Source organism: Hemitrygon akajei, chromosome 13, assembly GCF_048418815.1.
Source record: "Hemitrygon akajei chromosome 13, sHemAka1.3, whole genome shotgun sequence".
Taxonomy (NCBI): Eukaryota; Metazoa; Chordata; class Chondrichthyes; order Myliobatiformes; family Dasyatidae; genus Hemitrygon; species Hemitrygon akajei.
Genome location: NC_133136.1, coordinates 97,119,807 through 97,138,738, shown reverse-complemented (window position 1 = coordinate 97,138,738; position 18,932 = coordinate 97,119,807). Strand labels below are relative to the sequence as shown.

Here is an 18,932-nt window from a genome sequence, read left to right as displayed (position 1 = left end):
TAATGGTGGGAAGAGAGACCCCGATGATCTTCTCAGCTGACCTCACTAACTGCTGCACAGTCTTGCGATCCGAGATGGTGCAACTCCCGAACCAGGCAATGATGCAGCTGTTCAGGTTGCTCTCAATAGATCCTCTGTAGAATGTGATGATGATGGGGGGTGGGAGAAGGACTTTTCTCAGCCTTCGCAGAAAGTAGACACACTGCTGGGCTTTCTTTGCTATGGAGCTGGTGTTGAGGGACCAGGTGAGATTCTCCGCCAGGTGAACACCAAGAAATTTGGTGCTTTTAACGATCTCAACAGAGGAGCCGTCAATGTTCAGCAGAGAGTGGTCACTCCATGGCCTCTGAAGTCAACAACCATCTCTTTTGTTTTGTTCACATTCAGAGACAGGTTAGACTGAGCCCGTTAGACAGAGTTAGACAGAGTCCGTTAGATAGCGCTTTTACAAGTAAGAGGGTAGGAAGAGGTATAGTCCAGGTAGCTGTGAGAGTCCGTGGGTTTATAACAGACATCAATAGGTAAGCTTTGTCCAGAGAAAGAGTCAGAGAGATCAAGAAAAGGCAGGGAGGTGTCAGAAATGGAACAGGTAAATTTGAGGGCAGGATGGAAGTTGGAGGCAAAGTGGATGAAGCCGATGAGTTCAGCACAGGTGCAGGAAGCAGTACCAACACAGTTGTTGATGTAGCATAGTTAAAGTGAGGACGGTCACCAGTGTCGGCTTGGAACATTGACTGTTCCACGTAGCCAATAAAAAGGCAGGCATAGCTGAGACCCATGCGAGTGCCCATGGCTACACCTTTTCTTTGAAGGAAGTGGGAGGAGCCAAAGGAGAAATTATTAAGAATGAGGACAAGTTCCACTTGACGGAGGAGAGTGGTGGTAGAGAAGAACTGGTTGGATCTGGTGTCATGAAAGAAACAGAGCTTTGAGGTCTTCCTGGTCGGGGATGGAGGTGTATAGGGACTGGACATCCATAGTGAAAACAAGATGATGGGCACCAAGGAACTTGAAACTATTGAAAAGATCCAAAGTGTGTGAAGTGTCTCGGATGTAGGGACTGAACTAGGGATAAAACAGAGTTGAGGTATGCAGATATGAGCTTAATGGGGCAATTACAATGCAATACACACATACCATTCACATGTTGTAAACACCTGCCAGTCAAATAATGAACTGTATAAGGGAAAGTTTTGTGTCACATTAAATCAATAATTTTCTCCCTATAGTTGTCAATATCCTTCATAGTAATGAATATATTACAGATTTCATTTAAATGTACTTTAGTCAGAAACAGAAAAGTGCAGTGGATTCTGGTTAACTGGGCCATCAGTTAATCAGGGCAGCTGCTTCTTTGGGGCAACTTTTAATGAACAAAAACTAATCAAGAAAATAGCCAAGATTCCCTTAGATTATTTTGGACACCATGTGCTTAATTAGGCCAGGCAAATTGTTGCTGAACAGCTTCTGTCAGTAGCTGATACTCGTGTGGCCTGAGAACAACATGCTTAGAGCAAACAATTTTTAAATAGCATCAGTTGAGTGTGTTTGTGTTCAAAAAGCAGTGATTTTGGGTCACTGATAGCTGGTGAGAAATGAATAGTAAGACAATTCAGAACTGTTTGGCTCACCATGGTTTCAACTATTCAAGCTTGCAGCCAGGAGTGAAAACAAAATAATTTCACTATTTTAACAAGTTAAGAACTATGAAGAATTTGAAGCTATCAATAATCATCTTGTATGTAACAATGAAAATGAAGATTTGGAAACTGCAATCGGTCAAAACATTGTACGACGGCAATCCATTATTTGTACTAGCTGTCTGTGCTGATTTCATTCATTTACATACAGTTAGATTATCACAGCATGGGACTGCTGATAACTATTAGAAACTAATACAGTTTTATAGTACTGTCGTAGTACTTGTAGAGTTTTAATTTGTTTTGTATTTCACTTTGTAATTTGTTACTCAGTTAAATGGTAGTTGGTCTTTTTTTTATACCGTTTAAACTATTTTCATGAAACTTCAGCTAATTAGGGTACCTGTTTAATTGAACCAAAATGTACTCATCTTGATGTGTCCAAATGAACTGGAATTAGATTACATCAATACTGAATGGCAATTATTGCCCAACCAGACAATGTTTACACTGCACCTGAAAGAACAACTAGGAAAATACATGGTTCAATAGTAATTGGCAACAAATTGCATCATGGTAAACTGCAAAATTCATAACATCACAGAGACAGAGTATAGGTACTTTGTCAGAAAATGTTGTATCAAGCAAATAGATTATAATAGAATTCTACTGTTAGTGAAATTTGAAGAATATAGAATTAATTTTAGCAGCTGTAGTTTAACATACTACATAAGATTGCCTGGCTACCCGAGCCTGACAAGTGTTGCATTGGGTCCGGGCCAGGTTAGATCCAGCCAGCTCGGTTCTTTATCCTATTAGATTGACTCATTGTCAGCAGGTGGCAGCTGTGATAAACAGACATTTGGCTAGAAAACAAACAAGGGACTTGACTAGGGCAGAGAAGTGATCCACATGGATTGATTTCAAGTTGTTCCGAGTATTAGTAGAGGGATCTGATAACTGGTGAGTTAGTGGACAGGAAATGTTCAGTCATACCCAAAGTGAATCAAAGGTTGACCAATTGTGAACAATAGTGATTTGCTCAATTTTAGTACTTGTATTTTTGGGGATTATTAGCTGAAATCTACACTTCAAGTGATCCAGTTACAGAAAGAAAACACTAAGGCAATTGAACAAAATGTTCAATATCTACCAAAAGATAGCAATATTATATTACCAACACCACTAGAAAGTGTTGTCCAAAAAATATCTGTCACTGCAATGTTTTATTGATAAAGTGGACTTTAGGCTTACAATTAATTTCCTTCTGAAAAGTATGCTAGATTAGCTAAAAAATGGAAAGATAATCACATTCAATTTAACTAATCTTGTCACATGACTGCACAATTACTTCAGTGTCCTTAATCTGGTAGAAAACTGTTTCACAGCAATCTTTCCTTGTTAACTTATACCAACTCTCAGTGAGTGGAAATCAACAGAATAGACTGCTGATCAGGAGGTAATAAGAAAGACGGAATATGGTGGCAAGGTCTTTTCAATTCTTTTATCCCTCCCCACTTATGTTTCTTTTGCACTACTTCATTTATCAGTGTTATTTCCCTAAATTTCACTAACTTTAAAAAATAGACAGACTGCTGTAACTAGACTTTCTTGAGGAGGAGGGAGCAGGTCACTGACATGATTTGAAGATTGAGAATAGACCAGAAATGATGGAAGAATGAATGCACAAGAAAACATTAAGGACCTAAATAGTGTAAATTTTACTTTTGTTCCAGTGCCTCCCATTATTATCATAATGCAATTTGTAGCAAAATGTACCACACTTTAAAAGGCTTAGATTAAATTCTAGAGTTACCATGATCCTGATAATCAAGTTATTAAAATTATGTAAACGGTATCTGTCCAATCTATTTGCAGCAGATGCTATAACACCCATGATAAGCAGTAGAGGGAGGGCACACTTCAGATTTTAAAAGAGATGTGCAGGCACCAAAGTACCCACACTTTAACATGGTAATTAAACCAAAATAAAATATTGAACAAATAATGGATCAAAAATGTACACTTTTTTTTTTTAAAAAGGGAAGAGAAAAATAAGCACAATCTAAGTTCCTGCATGACTCATTCCGATATAAATGGAACTGTTAGGGAATCAATTAACTTTATGGAGGTTTAAATTCCATTCTTGAAACTGAAGTAACTGGAATATCCATTACACACCAAATAAAATATAAATAAGGAAAGTGAATATAAATGACAGCTACAGTATGCTGATTACTTGGTGTTGACTGCACATCAAAAGCAAAAGATACACTTTTCACTTACGATGCACTCCCAAAGGAAAAATGTGCAATGAAAATCTATAGAAGGCCATTTCATTGTCAATATTAGAGATTTTCAAAATTAATTACCTGAAAATTCAATTCAGTCTTACCAAATATTAGGTCTCAAAACAGGGTTTCAACAAAAATAGGATAAGCATGTGAATGAAGTTCCTTGAAAAATGTTAGTAACATTCCATCAGCAAAAAACTGCAACTATAAACATTTAATAGTCCAAAAGGCAGTTGTCCCTCTCCCCCACATTAAATTCCATTCAATTATGCTATCACCCTGAATGACATGTAGTAAATATCCGTTTTTGCATCCTGTTAGAGTCATAGAACCTACAGCACAAAAACCTGACCTTCAGCCCATCTAGACCTGTTTTCTCTGTCTAGTCTCATCTACCCAAACTTGGACCATCTCTCTCCCATCTCTTAAATGTTGCAACAGAACCTGCAAAATTCTACACTTGCACCAGCATCAGAGTGAAGTTCAGCCTCAGGTTCCCCTTAGATATTTCACCTTTACCTCTAAACCTATGACCCTTTAGACCTAGTCTCATCAACCTCGGGGGGAAAAGCTGCATGTATTTACTTCAACTATACCCCTCAATCTTGAGCACCTCTATAAAATCTCCCCTCATTCTCCTATGCTCAAGGGAATAAAGTCCTAACATATTCATTCATTCCCTACAATGCAGGGTTTCAAGTCCCAGAAACAACCTTCGTTCAAAATCCTTGTTCTGTTTTTAAATAAGCCTTTGTCCATTTAGAACATAGATTAAACAGCAAAGTATAGGGCCTCTGGTCCACAATGTTCTGCTGACCTTTTAAATTACTCTTAAATCAATCTAACCCTTGCTTGCTACACAACTTTCCATTGATCTATCATCAATCTACTTATATAAGAGTTTCTGAAATGCTGCTAATGTATCTTCCTTGAACACCATCCCTGGCAAGGTGTTCCATACACCCACCACTGTTTTTGTAAAGTACATACCTCTAACATACCCCCTACACTTTCCCCCAATCACCTTAAAATGATGGCCCCTTGGATTAGCCATTTTGAATCTGGGAAAAAGTCTCTGGCCATCTCTGACACTTGTCATCTTGAACACCTCTATCAAGTCATCTCTCATTCTCTTTCATCCCAAAGAGAAATCCCCTAGCTCATTTAATCTACCTTCATAAGACATATCCTCTAGTCGAGTTAGCATCCTGCACCCTCACTAAAGCTTCCCGCTCCTTCCTATAATGATGTGACCAGAACTCAACACAACATTCCAAGTGTGGTGTGACCAGGGTTTTATGGAGCTGTAACATTAAATTGAGTTATCTCCCCACTAATGAATGCCAGCACACCATACGCCTTCTTAACCATCCTATCAACTTGCTCGGCAACTTCGAGGGATCTATGAACATGGATCCCAAGATCTTTCTGTTCCTCGACTCAGGAACTCGCTAAAGTTCCTGCCATTAGCCCTGTATTCTGCCTTTAAATTTGACCTTTCAAAATGAATTGCTTCACACTTCTCTGAATTGAACCCCATATGCCATTTCTCAGCGCAGCTCTGAATCCTATCGATGTCCCATTACATCATACAGCAACCTACCACACTATCCACATCTCAACCAAACTTGGAGTTAACTGTAAACTTAACCTTCTCATGTAAGTTATTTATAAAAATCACAAAGAGTAGGAGTCCCAGAACAGATCCCTGCGGATCAGACACTCGTCACCGACTTCCAAGCAGAATACACTCCATCTACTACCCCACTCTGCCTTCTATGGGCAAGCCAATTCTGAATACACACAGCCAGTTTTCCCTGGATCCAATGCTTCCTGACTTTTTGAATAAGCTTACTATGGGGAACTTTATCAAACACTTTATTAAAATCTATTTACACCATAACACTGTTCTACCTTCGATGTGTTTTGTCACATTCTCAAAGAACTCAGTAAGTCTTGTGAGGCATAACCAATATTTAAGAAAGCCTATCTCCAATCAGACTATGCTTCTCCAAATATTCATACTGAGAATCCTGCCTCTAACAATTCTCTCCAATAATTTGCCCACTACTGAAGCAAGACTCATAAGACTCACTGGTCTATAATTCCCAGGGTATCCATACACCTATTCTTATACAAATTATTAAAAAATGCTACCCTCCAATCATCACTGATCTCCAATCATCCAAGAACCTATCAAACTCCGCTTTAAATATACCCAATAAATTGGCCTCTACAGAGATTTGAGGCAATGAATTTCACAGATTCACTACCATCTGGCTAAAGAAAATCCACCTTATCTCTGTTCTAAATAGACGTACCTCTATTCTGAGGCTCTGCCCTTTGAAGGTTGGCTGACTGGCAGGAGGCACAGAGTGAGAATAAAGGTGGCCTTTTTTGGTTGGCTCCCAGTGACTAGTTATGTACTGCAGGACTTGGTGTTTCATTTATCACCATGGATGTCCAATACTTATACACTTCAATTCCCTATCAAGAAGGACTCAAAGTCCTCCGCTACTTTCTGGACAATAGACCTAACCAGTTCCCCAACACCACCACACTCCTCAGGTTGGCGGAACTGGTACTCACACTTAATAACTTCCCTTTCAGCTCTTCCCACTTTCTTCAGACCAAGGGTGTAGCTATGGGCACTCGCATGGGCCCTAGCTATGCCTGCCTCTTTGTGGGTTATGTGGAACAGTCTATGCTCCAAATCTATACTGGTACTGCTCCCCAACTTTTCCTTCGATACATTCGACCACATTGGTGCTGCTTCCTGCACCCATGCTGAGCTCGTCAATTTCATCGACTTTGCCTCTAACTTTCACCCAGCCCTCAAATTCACTTAGTCCATCTCTCTTAGTCACTTCTCTCCCCTTTCTCGATCTCTCGGTCTCCATCTCTGGAGATAGACTGTCCACTGACATCTTCTATAAACCCACTGACTCCCATAACTACGTTGATTATACCTCTTCCCACCCTGCTAAATGCAAAAATTCTATTCCCTATTCCCAGTTCCTCTGTCTCCGCCGCATCTGCTCCAAGGATGAGGCTTTCCATTCAAGGGGAATCCCAAATGTCCTCTTTCTTTACGAATCGTGATTTCCCTTCTGCTGTCATCAATGATGCCCTCACCCACATCTCCTCCATTTCCCACACTTCGGTCCTCACCCCATCCTCCCGTCACCACAACAGGGACGGCGTTCCCCTTGTCCTCACCCCACCAGCCTCCGGATCCAGCATATTATCCTCCGCAACTTCTGCCACCTTCAACAGGACCCCACCACTAAGGACATCTTCCCCTCTCTACCCCTCTCTGCTTTTCGCAGGGATCATTCCCTCCACGACTGCCTGGTCCACACGTCCCTCCCCACAGATCTACCACCTGGCACTTATCCCTGCAAGCGTAAGTGCTACACCTGTCCCTACACCTCCTCTCTTACCACCATTCAGGGCTCCAAACAGTCCTTCCAGGTGAGGCAACACTTCACTTGTGAGTCTGTTGGGGTCATCTATTGCATCCTGTGTTCCTGGTACGACCTCCTCTACATCGGCGAGACCCGACGCAGATTGGGGGACCGCTTCATCGAGCACCTACACTCCGTCCGCCACAACAGACAGGATCTCCCGGTTGCCACTCACTTCAACTCTCCTTCACACTCCCATTAGGATATGTCCATACACGGTCTCCTCTACTGCCATGATGAGGCCAAACTTCGGAAGGAGGTACAACATCTCATATACCATCTGGGTAGTCTCCAGCCCCTTGGTATGAACATCGAATTCTCCAACTTCCGGTAATTCCCTCCCTCTTCCTTCCCCCATCCCACCTTCACTCTGTCTCCTCTTCTAGCTGCCTATCACCTCACTCATGACTCTGCCTTCTTCTACTACCCATAGTGCTTTCCCCTTACATTCCTTCTTCACCTCTCCTGCCTATCCCCCCCCCCCCCCCCCCGCTTCCCCTTCCCCATCCCTTGGTCTTTCCTCTGATTGGTTTTTCACCTGGCACATTCCACCCCCCCCCACCTTCTTTATAGGGCCCCGCCCCCTCCTTTAGTCCTGACGAAGGGTCTCGGCCTGAAATGTTGACCGCTCCTTTCAACGGATGCTGCCCGACCTGCTGAGTTCATCCAGCATTTTTATACGTCTTGGTGTTTGATCACTTCCCATCATAGGAAACATCCTTTCCACATCCTCTCTATCTCTAGGCCTTTCAGTATTCTATAGGTTTCATTGAGATCCCTCCTTATTCTTCTAAACTCCAGCATGTACAGGCCCATAGCCATCAAATGTTCTTCATACATTAATCTTTCCATTCTCAGAATCATTCTCATGAGTCTCCTCTGGACCGTCTCCAATGCTAGCATATCTTTTCTTGGATAAGGGGCCCAAAACTACCTTACCATTTGCCAAGTGTGGTCTGACCAATAAAGCATCACTATAGCATCCTTGTTCTTGTATTCTAGTCCTCTTACAAAATGAATGCAAACATTGCATTTGCCTTCCTTATCTCCAATTCAATCTGCAAATTAATGTTTAGAGAGTCCTGCATGAGGACTCAAGTCCAAAGTACATTCATTATCGAAGTATGTATGCAGTAAAAAACCCTGCAATTCATCTTCCCCACAAACAGTCATGAAAACAAAGAACAACCGTGGAATCAACCTGTGCATATGGGAAGAAATAAGCGTGAATACAGGACATAAAAAGGCACATTTCTGTACAGTTCAGCTCAGTGTTCATTATTTGCTGGCTGCCCTTATTCAAAATTTGCCCAAAAGCAGGAACATAAAATCAGAACTAGAACTCATCATAAACCAAGGAGTCAAAATCCAGAATTTGTGTCAATTAAACCTTGCTATGGTCCCAACTATCTTTCTTTTCTTTTTAAATCTTTTTATTAATTTTTAAGCAAACATAAATGAAACACGAATACAGAGAGTTTGAGAGTACATAGTTAATAGTTTAAATAGACATTCAAATAGATGATAATCAATATATAATAACCTCCCAAACTCATGGTAATTGCGAACAAAAGTAAAAAAAAACAAAAAAAGAGAGAAAAAACTAACCAACATGGGCCATTGCATTATGTCAAATATATACAGTAGTGCCAATAACTCCGAACCTCCATCCAAATAATTAAGGATAATAAAAGTGAGGTTTAGGAAAAGACAATTTAACTCATATGAAAATGTTGAATAAATGGTCTCCAAGTTTCTTCAAATTTAACTGAAGGATCAAAGACAACACTTCTAATTTTTTCTAAGCTCAAACAAGAGATAGTTTGAGAAAACCACTGAAATATAGTTGGAGGATTAATTTATTTCCAATTCAATAAAATAGATCTTCTAGCCATTAATGTAACAAATGTAATCATCCATCGAGATGAGGGGGATAAGCGACTATTATCCACCATTGGTAAACCGAAAATTGCAGTAATAGGATGCGGTTGGAAATTGATATTCAGAACTGTTGAAATAATACTGAAAATATCTTTCCAGTAATTTTGCAAACAAGGGCAAGACCAAAACATATGGGTCAATGAAGCAACATCAGAATGACATCTGTCACAGGTTGGATTAACATAAGAATAAAATCGAGCAAGTTTATCCTTAGACATATGAGCTCTATGTACAACCTTAAATTGTATTAGGGCATGTTTAGCACAAATAGAAGAAGAATTGACTAATTGTAAAATTTTCTCCCACTACTCAGTGGGTATAAAACAATGAAGTTCTTTTTCCCATTCCTTCTTAATTTTTTCTGATACTTCTGGCTGTATTTTCATGATCATATTATAAATGACAGCTACTAAACCCTTCTGACAAGGATTCAGAGCTAAAAAAATTTCCGTAATGTCCGATGGACATAGTTTCGGAAAATACTGTAACTCATTATTCAAAAAATTTCTAACTTACAAATATCTAAAAAAATGAGTTTTAGGTAAATTATATTTATTAGATAGCTGTTCAAAGGACATAAAGCTATCATCTAAAAATAGATCACGAAAACATGTTATACCTTTTGTTTTCCATAAAACAAAAGGCTTGATCCATAAAAGAGGGCTGAAAAAGAAAGTTAGATATTATAGGGCTTGATAAGATGAACTTATTCAAGCCAAAAAATTTACGAAATTGAAACCAAATTCAGAATGTATGTTTAACTATAGGATTAGTTATTTGTTTATTCAATTTAGATAAAGAAAAAGGAAGTGAAAATCCTAAAATTAAAAACAATGAAAAGTCTTGTATAGATTTACATTCCAAATTTACCCATTGTGGGCAAGCTGCTATAGTCGATTCTTGTGTCCAAAATATTAAATATCGTATATTAACTGCCCAATAGTAAAATCTCAAGTTTGGCAAAGCCAAACCACCCTCCTTCTTAGGCTTCTGTAAATATTTTTTGCTTAGTCTAGGATTTTTATTCTGCCACAGATAGGAAGATATTTTGGAGTCAATAATATCAAAAAAAGATTTAGGAATAAAAATTGGTAATGCTTGAAATAAATATAAGAATTTGGGTAATACCATCATCTTAATAGCATTAATTCGACCAACCAATGACAAAGATAATGGAGACCACCTGGTAACAAGTTGTTTAATTTGTTCAATTAAAGGTAAGAAATTAACTTTAAATAAATCTTTGTTTTTTGGTCATTTTAATACCCAAATAAGTAAAATAATCTGTGACAACTTTAAATAGTAAATGTTTATAAATTGGAACTTGCATATTTAATGGAAATAATTCGCTCTTATTAAAATTCAATTTGTAACCAGAAAAGTTACAAATAAACAGCAAGCAAAGACGAAATAGCAGGAATAGATCTCTCAGGGTCGGATATGTATAGTAACAAATTATCAACATATAATGATAACTTATACGTTCCTTCCCCACGAGTAATACCCAAAATATTAGGTGATTCACGAATGGCTATAGCTAAAGGTTCCAAAACAATGTCAAATAGTAAAGGACTTAAAAGGACAGCCTTGCCTTGTACCACGGAATGAATGAAAAAAAAGATCTTTGATTATTGGTAAAGACCAAAGCCAAGGGTTTATAGTATATTAATTTAATCCATGATATAAATTTCGAACTAAAATTAAAATGCTGCAACATATTAAATAAATATGGCCATTCAACTCTATCAAATGCTTTTTCAGCATCTAAGGAAATGACACATTCTGGTATTTTGGGTGAAGGAGTATAAATAATATTAATTAATTTTCTAATGTTAGAAGATGAGTAGCGGTTTTTAATAAATCCAGTCTGATCTTCAGAAATAATTCAAGGTAATATATTTTCTAATCTAGTGGCCAAAATTTTACTAAAAATCTTAAAATTCATATTCAGTAAGGATATAGGCTGATAGGATGCACATTCTATCTTTTTTAAGAATTAAAGAAATAGAGGCTTCATAAAAAGATTGTGGCAATTTACCTATAGTTAACGCATCTTTAAAAATTTTACAAAGCCAAGGAGAAAGTATAGAGGAAAAGGATTTTAAAAAATTCTACAGTATAACCATCCGGACCAGGAGCTTTACTGGAATTCATTGAAAAAGTAGCCTTTTTTATTTCAGTTTCCATAATAGGTGCATCTAGGAATACACTATCCTCTGTTGTTAATTTTGGGATATTCAATTTTCTTAAAAATTCATCTATTATAGAAGAATCCTTAACAAATTCTGATTGACGATCGACCATAAAGAGATAAATAAAGCCTTTCAAGATTTTTATAATTCTTTATATCAGAGTGCCATCTCGTTTACGAATCCTAGTAATTTGTCATTTAACCAAAGCAGTTTTCAATTGATTAGCCAATAATTTGCCGGCTTATCTCCATGTACATAAAACTGGGTTCTAGATTTAATTAACTGATTTTCAATCGAAGAGGATAATAACAAACTATGCTCCATTTGAAGTTCCACTCTTTCTTTATAAAGTTCTTTGCTGGGGGTCACTGAATAAATCTTATCAATTGCTTTGATTTTATCAACCAATGTTAATATTTTAGAATTAGTTCATTTCCTAACTCCAGCAGAGTATGAAATAATCTGTCCACGAATAAATGCTTTAAAAGTGTCCCATAAAATTCCACTAGAAATCTCTGCTGTAGAATTTGTTGAGAAAAACAAATCAATTTGCTGTTTAATAAAATTAAAAAAGTCTAAGTCCTGCAATAAAATAGAGTTGAACCTCCAAGATTTAGCATTAGTAGATGAGTCCATTGTCTTAATAGATAGCTTCAAAGGTGCATGGTCAGAAATGGTAATGGAGTCATATTTACAATTGATAACATCTGTAAGTAAATGGTGATCAATAAAAAAGTAATCAATTCTTGAATAATTATGATAAACATGAGAAAAGTATGAAAACTCTTTGTCATTGGGGTGTAAAAAGCGCCAAATTTCAGAAATTCCAGAATCAATCATAAAGGAATCAATAAGAGAGGCTGATTTATTCGGAAGAGCTTGGGTGGGCTCAGATCTATTCATTGAAGGGTTTAAACAACAGTTAAAATCTCCACCCATTATCAGCATGTACTGATTCAAATTAGGAAAGGATGTAAATAGACACTTAAAAAATTCAGGACAATCAGTGTTTGGAGCATAAACATTAACTAAAACAACTTTTTGATTAAAAAGTATACCAGTAATGAGCAAAAATCTACCTTGTGGGTCTGAAATTGTTTCATAGTGTATAAAGGAGGTTGAAGAATCTATAAAAATGGAAACGCCTCTTACTTGCTTGGGAATTCGAGTGATACTGTTGGTCTTTCCAAAACCTAAAAAAGCGTTGACTATTCACCTTCCTCACATGAGTCTCTTGTACAAAGATAATATTAGCATTCATTCTGTGGAATACTTTGAATATTTTTTCCATTTGATCGGATGATTTAAACCATTAGCATTCCAAGAAGTTCAAGGAGGAACCGGAAGTCATGACACTGCAACCATTTTTGTAGTTTCGAATCAGCCCATGAAGTAAAACTAAGCGTGAAGGTCCCAACTATCTGTCTGACTTTTGAATATTCTCCCCGATTAGAAAATAGTCTATACCTTTATTCCTTCTACAAAAGTGCATGACCATACACTTTCCTACACTGTATTCCATCTGCTACTTCTTTGCCCATTCTCCCAATCTGTCTTATTCCTTCTGCAGATATCCTGCTTCCTCAACACTACTCGCCCCTCCACCCATATTCATACCATCCACAAACTAAGCCATAAAGCTATCGATTCTGTCATCCAAGTCTTTGACGTATAATGCTAAGAGAAGTGGTCAAACACCCAGCCCTGCAGTACATAACTAGTCACTGGGAGCCAATCAAAAAAAGGCCACCTTTATTCTGACTCTGTGCCTCCTGCCAGTCAGCCAACCCTCTATCCATGCTGATATCTTTCCTGTGTAATATCCTGGTTAAGATTTCTACTGCTATTCTGTAAGTATTTCATTCTAGCTATTTTTCTGCAAAATCAGTGTGTCACGCTGGTAGAATGTTTAGGTTTTGTCTAAAGATAAGAAGTTATGTTGTTCAACTTAGGAGTGTCTTGTCTGCCAATCAGGATGGTGGGATCGAGAGAAGGTTCTAGAGAGAAAGAGGCGGAGAAAGATTTGTGACGGACAGTAGTCTGGTTTAAGGGCTTTTGCGAGGTGCTGCGGAGCAGGACACAAGGGAAGATGCCACAGAATAGTGTTCGAAGGAGAGACCCTGTTGCCAGAACTTCATTCTGCAAATGAATGGCTCCAAGGAGGAAGGGCCAATACTCCTCAGACAGAGAGCCAGTTTGTTCGAGGTGGGGGTCCAGCATGTGAGCACAAGATACACCCCTGAATACTCCAGTATGACCTCCAATGGTCATGTGCACACTGAACTGGTTTAACTGTGATGGGCCCTTTTCTTTTCTTTTTCCTATTAACTATTTGATAGAGCTGAAATTGGTAAATTACTTTCTTTATAATTTTATGTGGTGTATGACTTGTTATTTCTTGCCAACCGGTAATTGTGTGTGGGCAGTATTTATATAGCATTCGGTTAAATTTAGGTTTCTTTACTCGTAACATCATGATGTTTCTGTCTGGTTGATGCCAAAATTATACTGACCTTAGACATATATTTGTTTATGAAAGGTGGTCTTCTCACCACTGAGTCATGTGGCTGTTCGCAGTTAGCTAATGAGCTGAGTTTGTATACAAGACCTGATACGGGGGTGGGGGGGGGGGCGGGGTTACATCTGTAATACCATGATCTTGTCAAAGGCCTCTGAAAGTCCAAGGAAACAACATCCATTGACCCTCCTTTGTCTATCCTACTTGTTATTTCCTCAAATAAATCCAAAAATTTGGCAAGCAAGATTCCACCTTAAGGAAACCATGCTGATTTTGGCCTATTATCCCAAAAGTACCCTGAAACCTCATCCTTAATAATGGACTCTAACATCTTTCCAACCACTGAGGTCAGACTAACTGGCCTATAATTTCTTTTCTTCGACATTCCTCCCTTCTTAAATAGTGGAATAACATTTGCAATTGTCCATTCCTTCTAAACCATTCCAGAAACTAGTGATTCTTGAAAGATCATTACTAATGCCCCACAGTATCTTCTGTTTCTTTCAGAACACTGTGGTGCAGTCCATCTGGTTCAGGTGACCTTCAGAACTTCCAACTTCCCAAGGACTTTTTTCTTAGTAATAGCAACTACAGTCAATTCTACTCCCTGTCACTCTTGAATTCCTGGTATAGTATCTACCAAGTGAAGACTGAAGCTAAATGCTTACAAGTTCATCCACTATTTCTTTGTCCCCATTAACACCTGTCTAATATCATTTTCTAACAGTCCATTTGGACTCCTTGTATGCCATACTAGTAGAGTCATCAGCTCTACATTCTAAGATTTCTTTTGCAAAAACAAATACTTAACAAAATACTCCCAGCCAATGCTTTCCTAAATGAATTCAACATCTATTAATTATTCCTTTCTATATATTCAAAAGGTCCTAAAATTCTTACATATAAACTATTGCTGCCATATTTACTGTGCAACAGGCACTTTCTTTATCAATCAAATTCCTTTGTTACTCATGTATGAACATTTGAATTTACAAGAAGAAACTGCAGGACTGCTGCTTTGAGTTCATCACATAATACTTCATGGGTTGAGCACTGTCCAGCTAAATATTGCTATGTTTTAATGACATGGCATTTAAGTTATAAATTTCATGCATACGATTACATTGCTAAATTATACTGCTTCATGTCAACCTTCGTCAGTGCCTTAGAGATCCCAACAACCACAGTCTAGAACATCAAGTACTCCATCCAGCTTGGCTTCATTTTGCCTTTATCAAGAGATTATAAAAGTTCAGATTTACAGATGTGCAAGGGAATTAGGAATTGTATTGCCACAGTATTTCAATAGTGTACGTTTTTGGGCAAGTTTGATGGGTCATTTTTTAAAAACTTCATCTGTCAGTCTAGCTCCTGTCATATACTATGAAATAATAGCTTGTGATGTCATACAGGACAAATAATTTCAGATTACAATGCATATACTGTACATTTGTCAAGATTTAGAGATTTCTGTTAATGTCCAAGAGGCAGAAAACAAACGTATTCTCTCAATCCATACCAGTTAGATCACCAAAAAGCCATAGAGCTAACCTTAGACTTAAATCCAGGGCTTTAAACTCCACTGAAGTTTTTTTAAGAATAAGCAAGCTATGTCTGGTAGGTCAGCTATGTATGCCTTGTGCAATTTCACAATACATTACATCTATCGAATATTTTATTATTTATGTTCAAGAGGCAATCCTTAGCAATAAACACATATACATGGAAATCTGTAATGTCACATCAGTAAGTAAACAAAAGTAATTGATTAGCTCCAGAATGCTCAGCTCACAAAGAAACAGAACTCTAACCAGCAGCACAAAGATGAGAAATTCTGCAGGTGCTGAAGATCCAAGCAACACACACAAAATGCTGGAGGAACTCAGCATAGCATCCATGGAAAAGAGAGAACAGTCAAAGTTTCGGGCCAAGACCCCTCACCAGGGCTCTAGTCAGTGATAACTAATGAGCTATCCAGCAATACATAGGAAGTAAAACTAACCAAAAAAGGCTCATATACTGGATTGGTTTAGCTTAGTCCCCCTGCTTAGGCTCACTGTCATAATCTTCTCTGCCACTTACCTGGGCTAGATGTTTTTCTCACTCTCCCTCACACTTACCTGCAGAAATTCTCCAATGACTCAGCAATAGTTAGGCATCAACAAGGGTGATGCCAACAGGCTCAATAAACTGATTAGAAAGGCTGGCTCTGATATAGGAGTCAAACTGGATACACTGGAGGTTTTGGTAGAACAAAGGACCCTACGGAAAATCCTGGCAATTCTGGACAGTGTTTCTCACTCTCTGCATACCTCCTTGACTGAACAGAGGAGCACTTCAGTAATAGACTAAGACAATTGCACTGCTCTAAACAATGCTATGAGGTCATTCTTACACTCAGCCATGAGGCTCTATAATGAGTCAACCTATAGCCGAGGAAGTGATGACCCCCTCCTGCTAGACTGTTTGTGGTAACTTATTTTTTATTCTTTCTACTCCTCTTCTAATATTTATATCTGTGCACTTGTAATACTACTGGAACACTGTAATTTCCTCTGGAATCAGTAAAGTATCTATCTGTCTCCTAAGCTTCAGGAGTTGCAGTGTGGTGTCCCCATCCCACCTTCGGCAGCTACTGACAAGAACAATGACGGGTCTTTGCCAGTAACAAAAGCAGCCACTAATAGTTTTTAATATGTCTTTGTATAACTAAAAATGTTTTCTGTTCTTCAGAAGTTGCTTGCATTTTGAAAGGTTAAATGGATCGATTTCTTACAGCAAAAACCACAACAAATGATCTGTGATGATATTCCAGAGGGAACAGAAGAAATTGAATTCTGCTAAAAGTGATAATTGCTAACAAAATACAAATGATTTTTTTTATTATTATAATGATTAAAAACTATTTTATGTACAAGAAAAAACAATATGAATCTATATAATTCAAAAACCCTGATTCCCCATGAATAATAATATGGAAGTTTAGCTGTTGTTAACTTGTTTTTTTTAAGTGAAAACATATCTGATAGCAAATCATACTCAGGTTTTGTGATTTAAAGACAGAACAATTTAATACTTACTTGAATCAGTACAAGTTTCCATGCTTTTCACATTTATTTATGAAAATTAATAATGTGACCTTAATGACAAGATTAAAATACTTGGAGAAAACATAATGGATTTAAAATACAAGATGAGAACAATGCCCAAGTTATAAACCAACTCTGCTGATCTACAATTTTGCTGTTTTCTTCCACCCAACTTCAAACACCATTCTATTACCATCCACACACCCATAATTACTCCACCCAGCCGATTACTGACTTTTTATCCATATACATACCTCCACATCACTCTTTGAGGGAGTCTCGCCAAAGCTCCTGCCAATGTATGTGCAACTTCATCTGACAAATACTTCACACCAGCTCCAAACGATACGAGAACAAAGCCTTCATCTTTAGCACCATCTGCCCAGATCATGAAGTCCTGATTTATATAAAAAACATCAAATTCTTGTTTAATTTACATGACATTTCATGATAAAGAAAACATCAATGGATTTATATTGATCAAATGTCAGCTCTCAGCTTTACTTTCCCTCAAGATGAGACATATTCTAGGGCCAAGACCTATACATTTTATCATTTCAAGCTAGTAACACCTCATTGTTTACTTGAGATTTAGAAGGCTTTTGTGACTGGCAATCCATATTTGGCTTGGGTGAATGCAGGGAACTCAAGCATAGTTCAGCTGACTATCATTATCGAGAATCTTTTTGTTACACTGCAAAGTTCAAATGAAGAAATATCCAAAGTCAAGAACATAGCTAAGAACTTTCGACCATCTATTAGGACCATCATTTTATAGTTGCACAGAACACTGCATAGATGATACTTGGAATGTCATGTATAGTTCTGGCTGCAATGGTAAAGGAAGGGTAAGGAAGCAGTAGAGAAAGAGTTCAGAAGAGATTCATTATGATGTCGCCTGATATTGAGGACTGTAGTTATAAGGACAGAATAGGTTTATTATAGGCTTACTAGAATGTAGGATGCTGAGATATCAAGAGGTTTATAAAATATGATAGGGTAAATCACCAGACTCATTTTCCTAGGGCAGAGTAATCTAGTACTAAAGGAAACGGATTGTAACAGGGCAGAAATTTGAAGGAGATGTGAGAGATATGTTTTCCTGCATAGAAGCAGTGAATATATAGAATAAGCTTCCAGAGCGAGTCATGAAAGCAGACGCAATTACAAAGTTTAAAAAGTCATTTGAACAGGTACTTGAGAAGGAAAGGCAGAGGGATATGGTCCTAACCTAAGCAAGTGGGATAAGTATGAACAGGTGTCAAGGTCATCAAGGGAGGTCAGCTGAAAGGACTTGCTTTTGTGGGTTAAGATGCTACAAGCTCAGTAATTTTAGAAAACTGTATGCTAACCTTTAATACCACATTGGAAATTTGCTGGATTGGTACTTCAATTACATTAAGAAACAAAAAGTCAAACAAGCAACTACAAGCCAGTGAACCTGACATAAGTAGTGGGGAAGTTACTAGAAGTGATTCTGAGGGATAGACAATGACTGATAGTCATTGTGATAGTCATTGTGGCTTTGTGCATGGGAAATTATATCTCACAAAGTTGTTCAAGTTAAGGCAGGATAGTGGACGTTGTCTATGTTGTACTTTAGTAAGGCCTTTGACAATGCCCTCCATAGAATGCTAGATCTCATGGGATAGCAAAGGGGGGCTTGTGGATACATAATTGACTTGATGGCAGGGAGCAGAGTGTAATGTAAAAGGATACTTTTTTAACTGGAAGACTAATTAGTGATGCAAGAGATCAGAGCTGGACCCATCGCTGTTTCTCATTTACATA

General features: G+C 38.0%; 1 protein-coding gene across 5 annotated transcripts in view; it reads right to left on the bottom strand.

The window, feature by feature from the left end:
• ugt8 (UDP glycosyltransferase 8) overlaps positions 1-18,932 on the bottom strand; it is a 124,993-nt gene that overhangs the window by 46,058 nt on the left and 60,003 nt on the right. For all 5 annotated transcript variants that reach the window (XM_073065155.1, XM_073065154.1, XM_073065157.1 and 2 more), the window contains one exon: positions 17,396-17,538. In XM_073065155.1, the coding sequence (XP_072921256.1) occupies positions 17,396-17,538 (143 nt within the window). The remainder of the gene's footprint in view (positions 1-17,395; positions 17,539-18,932) is intronic.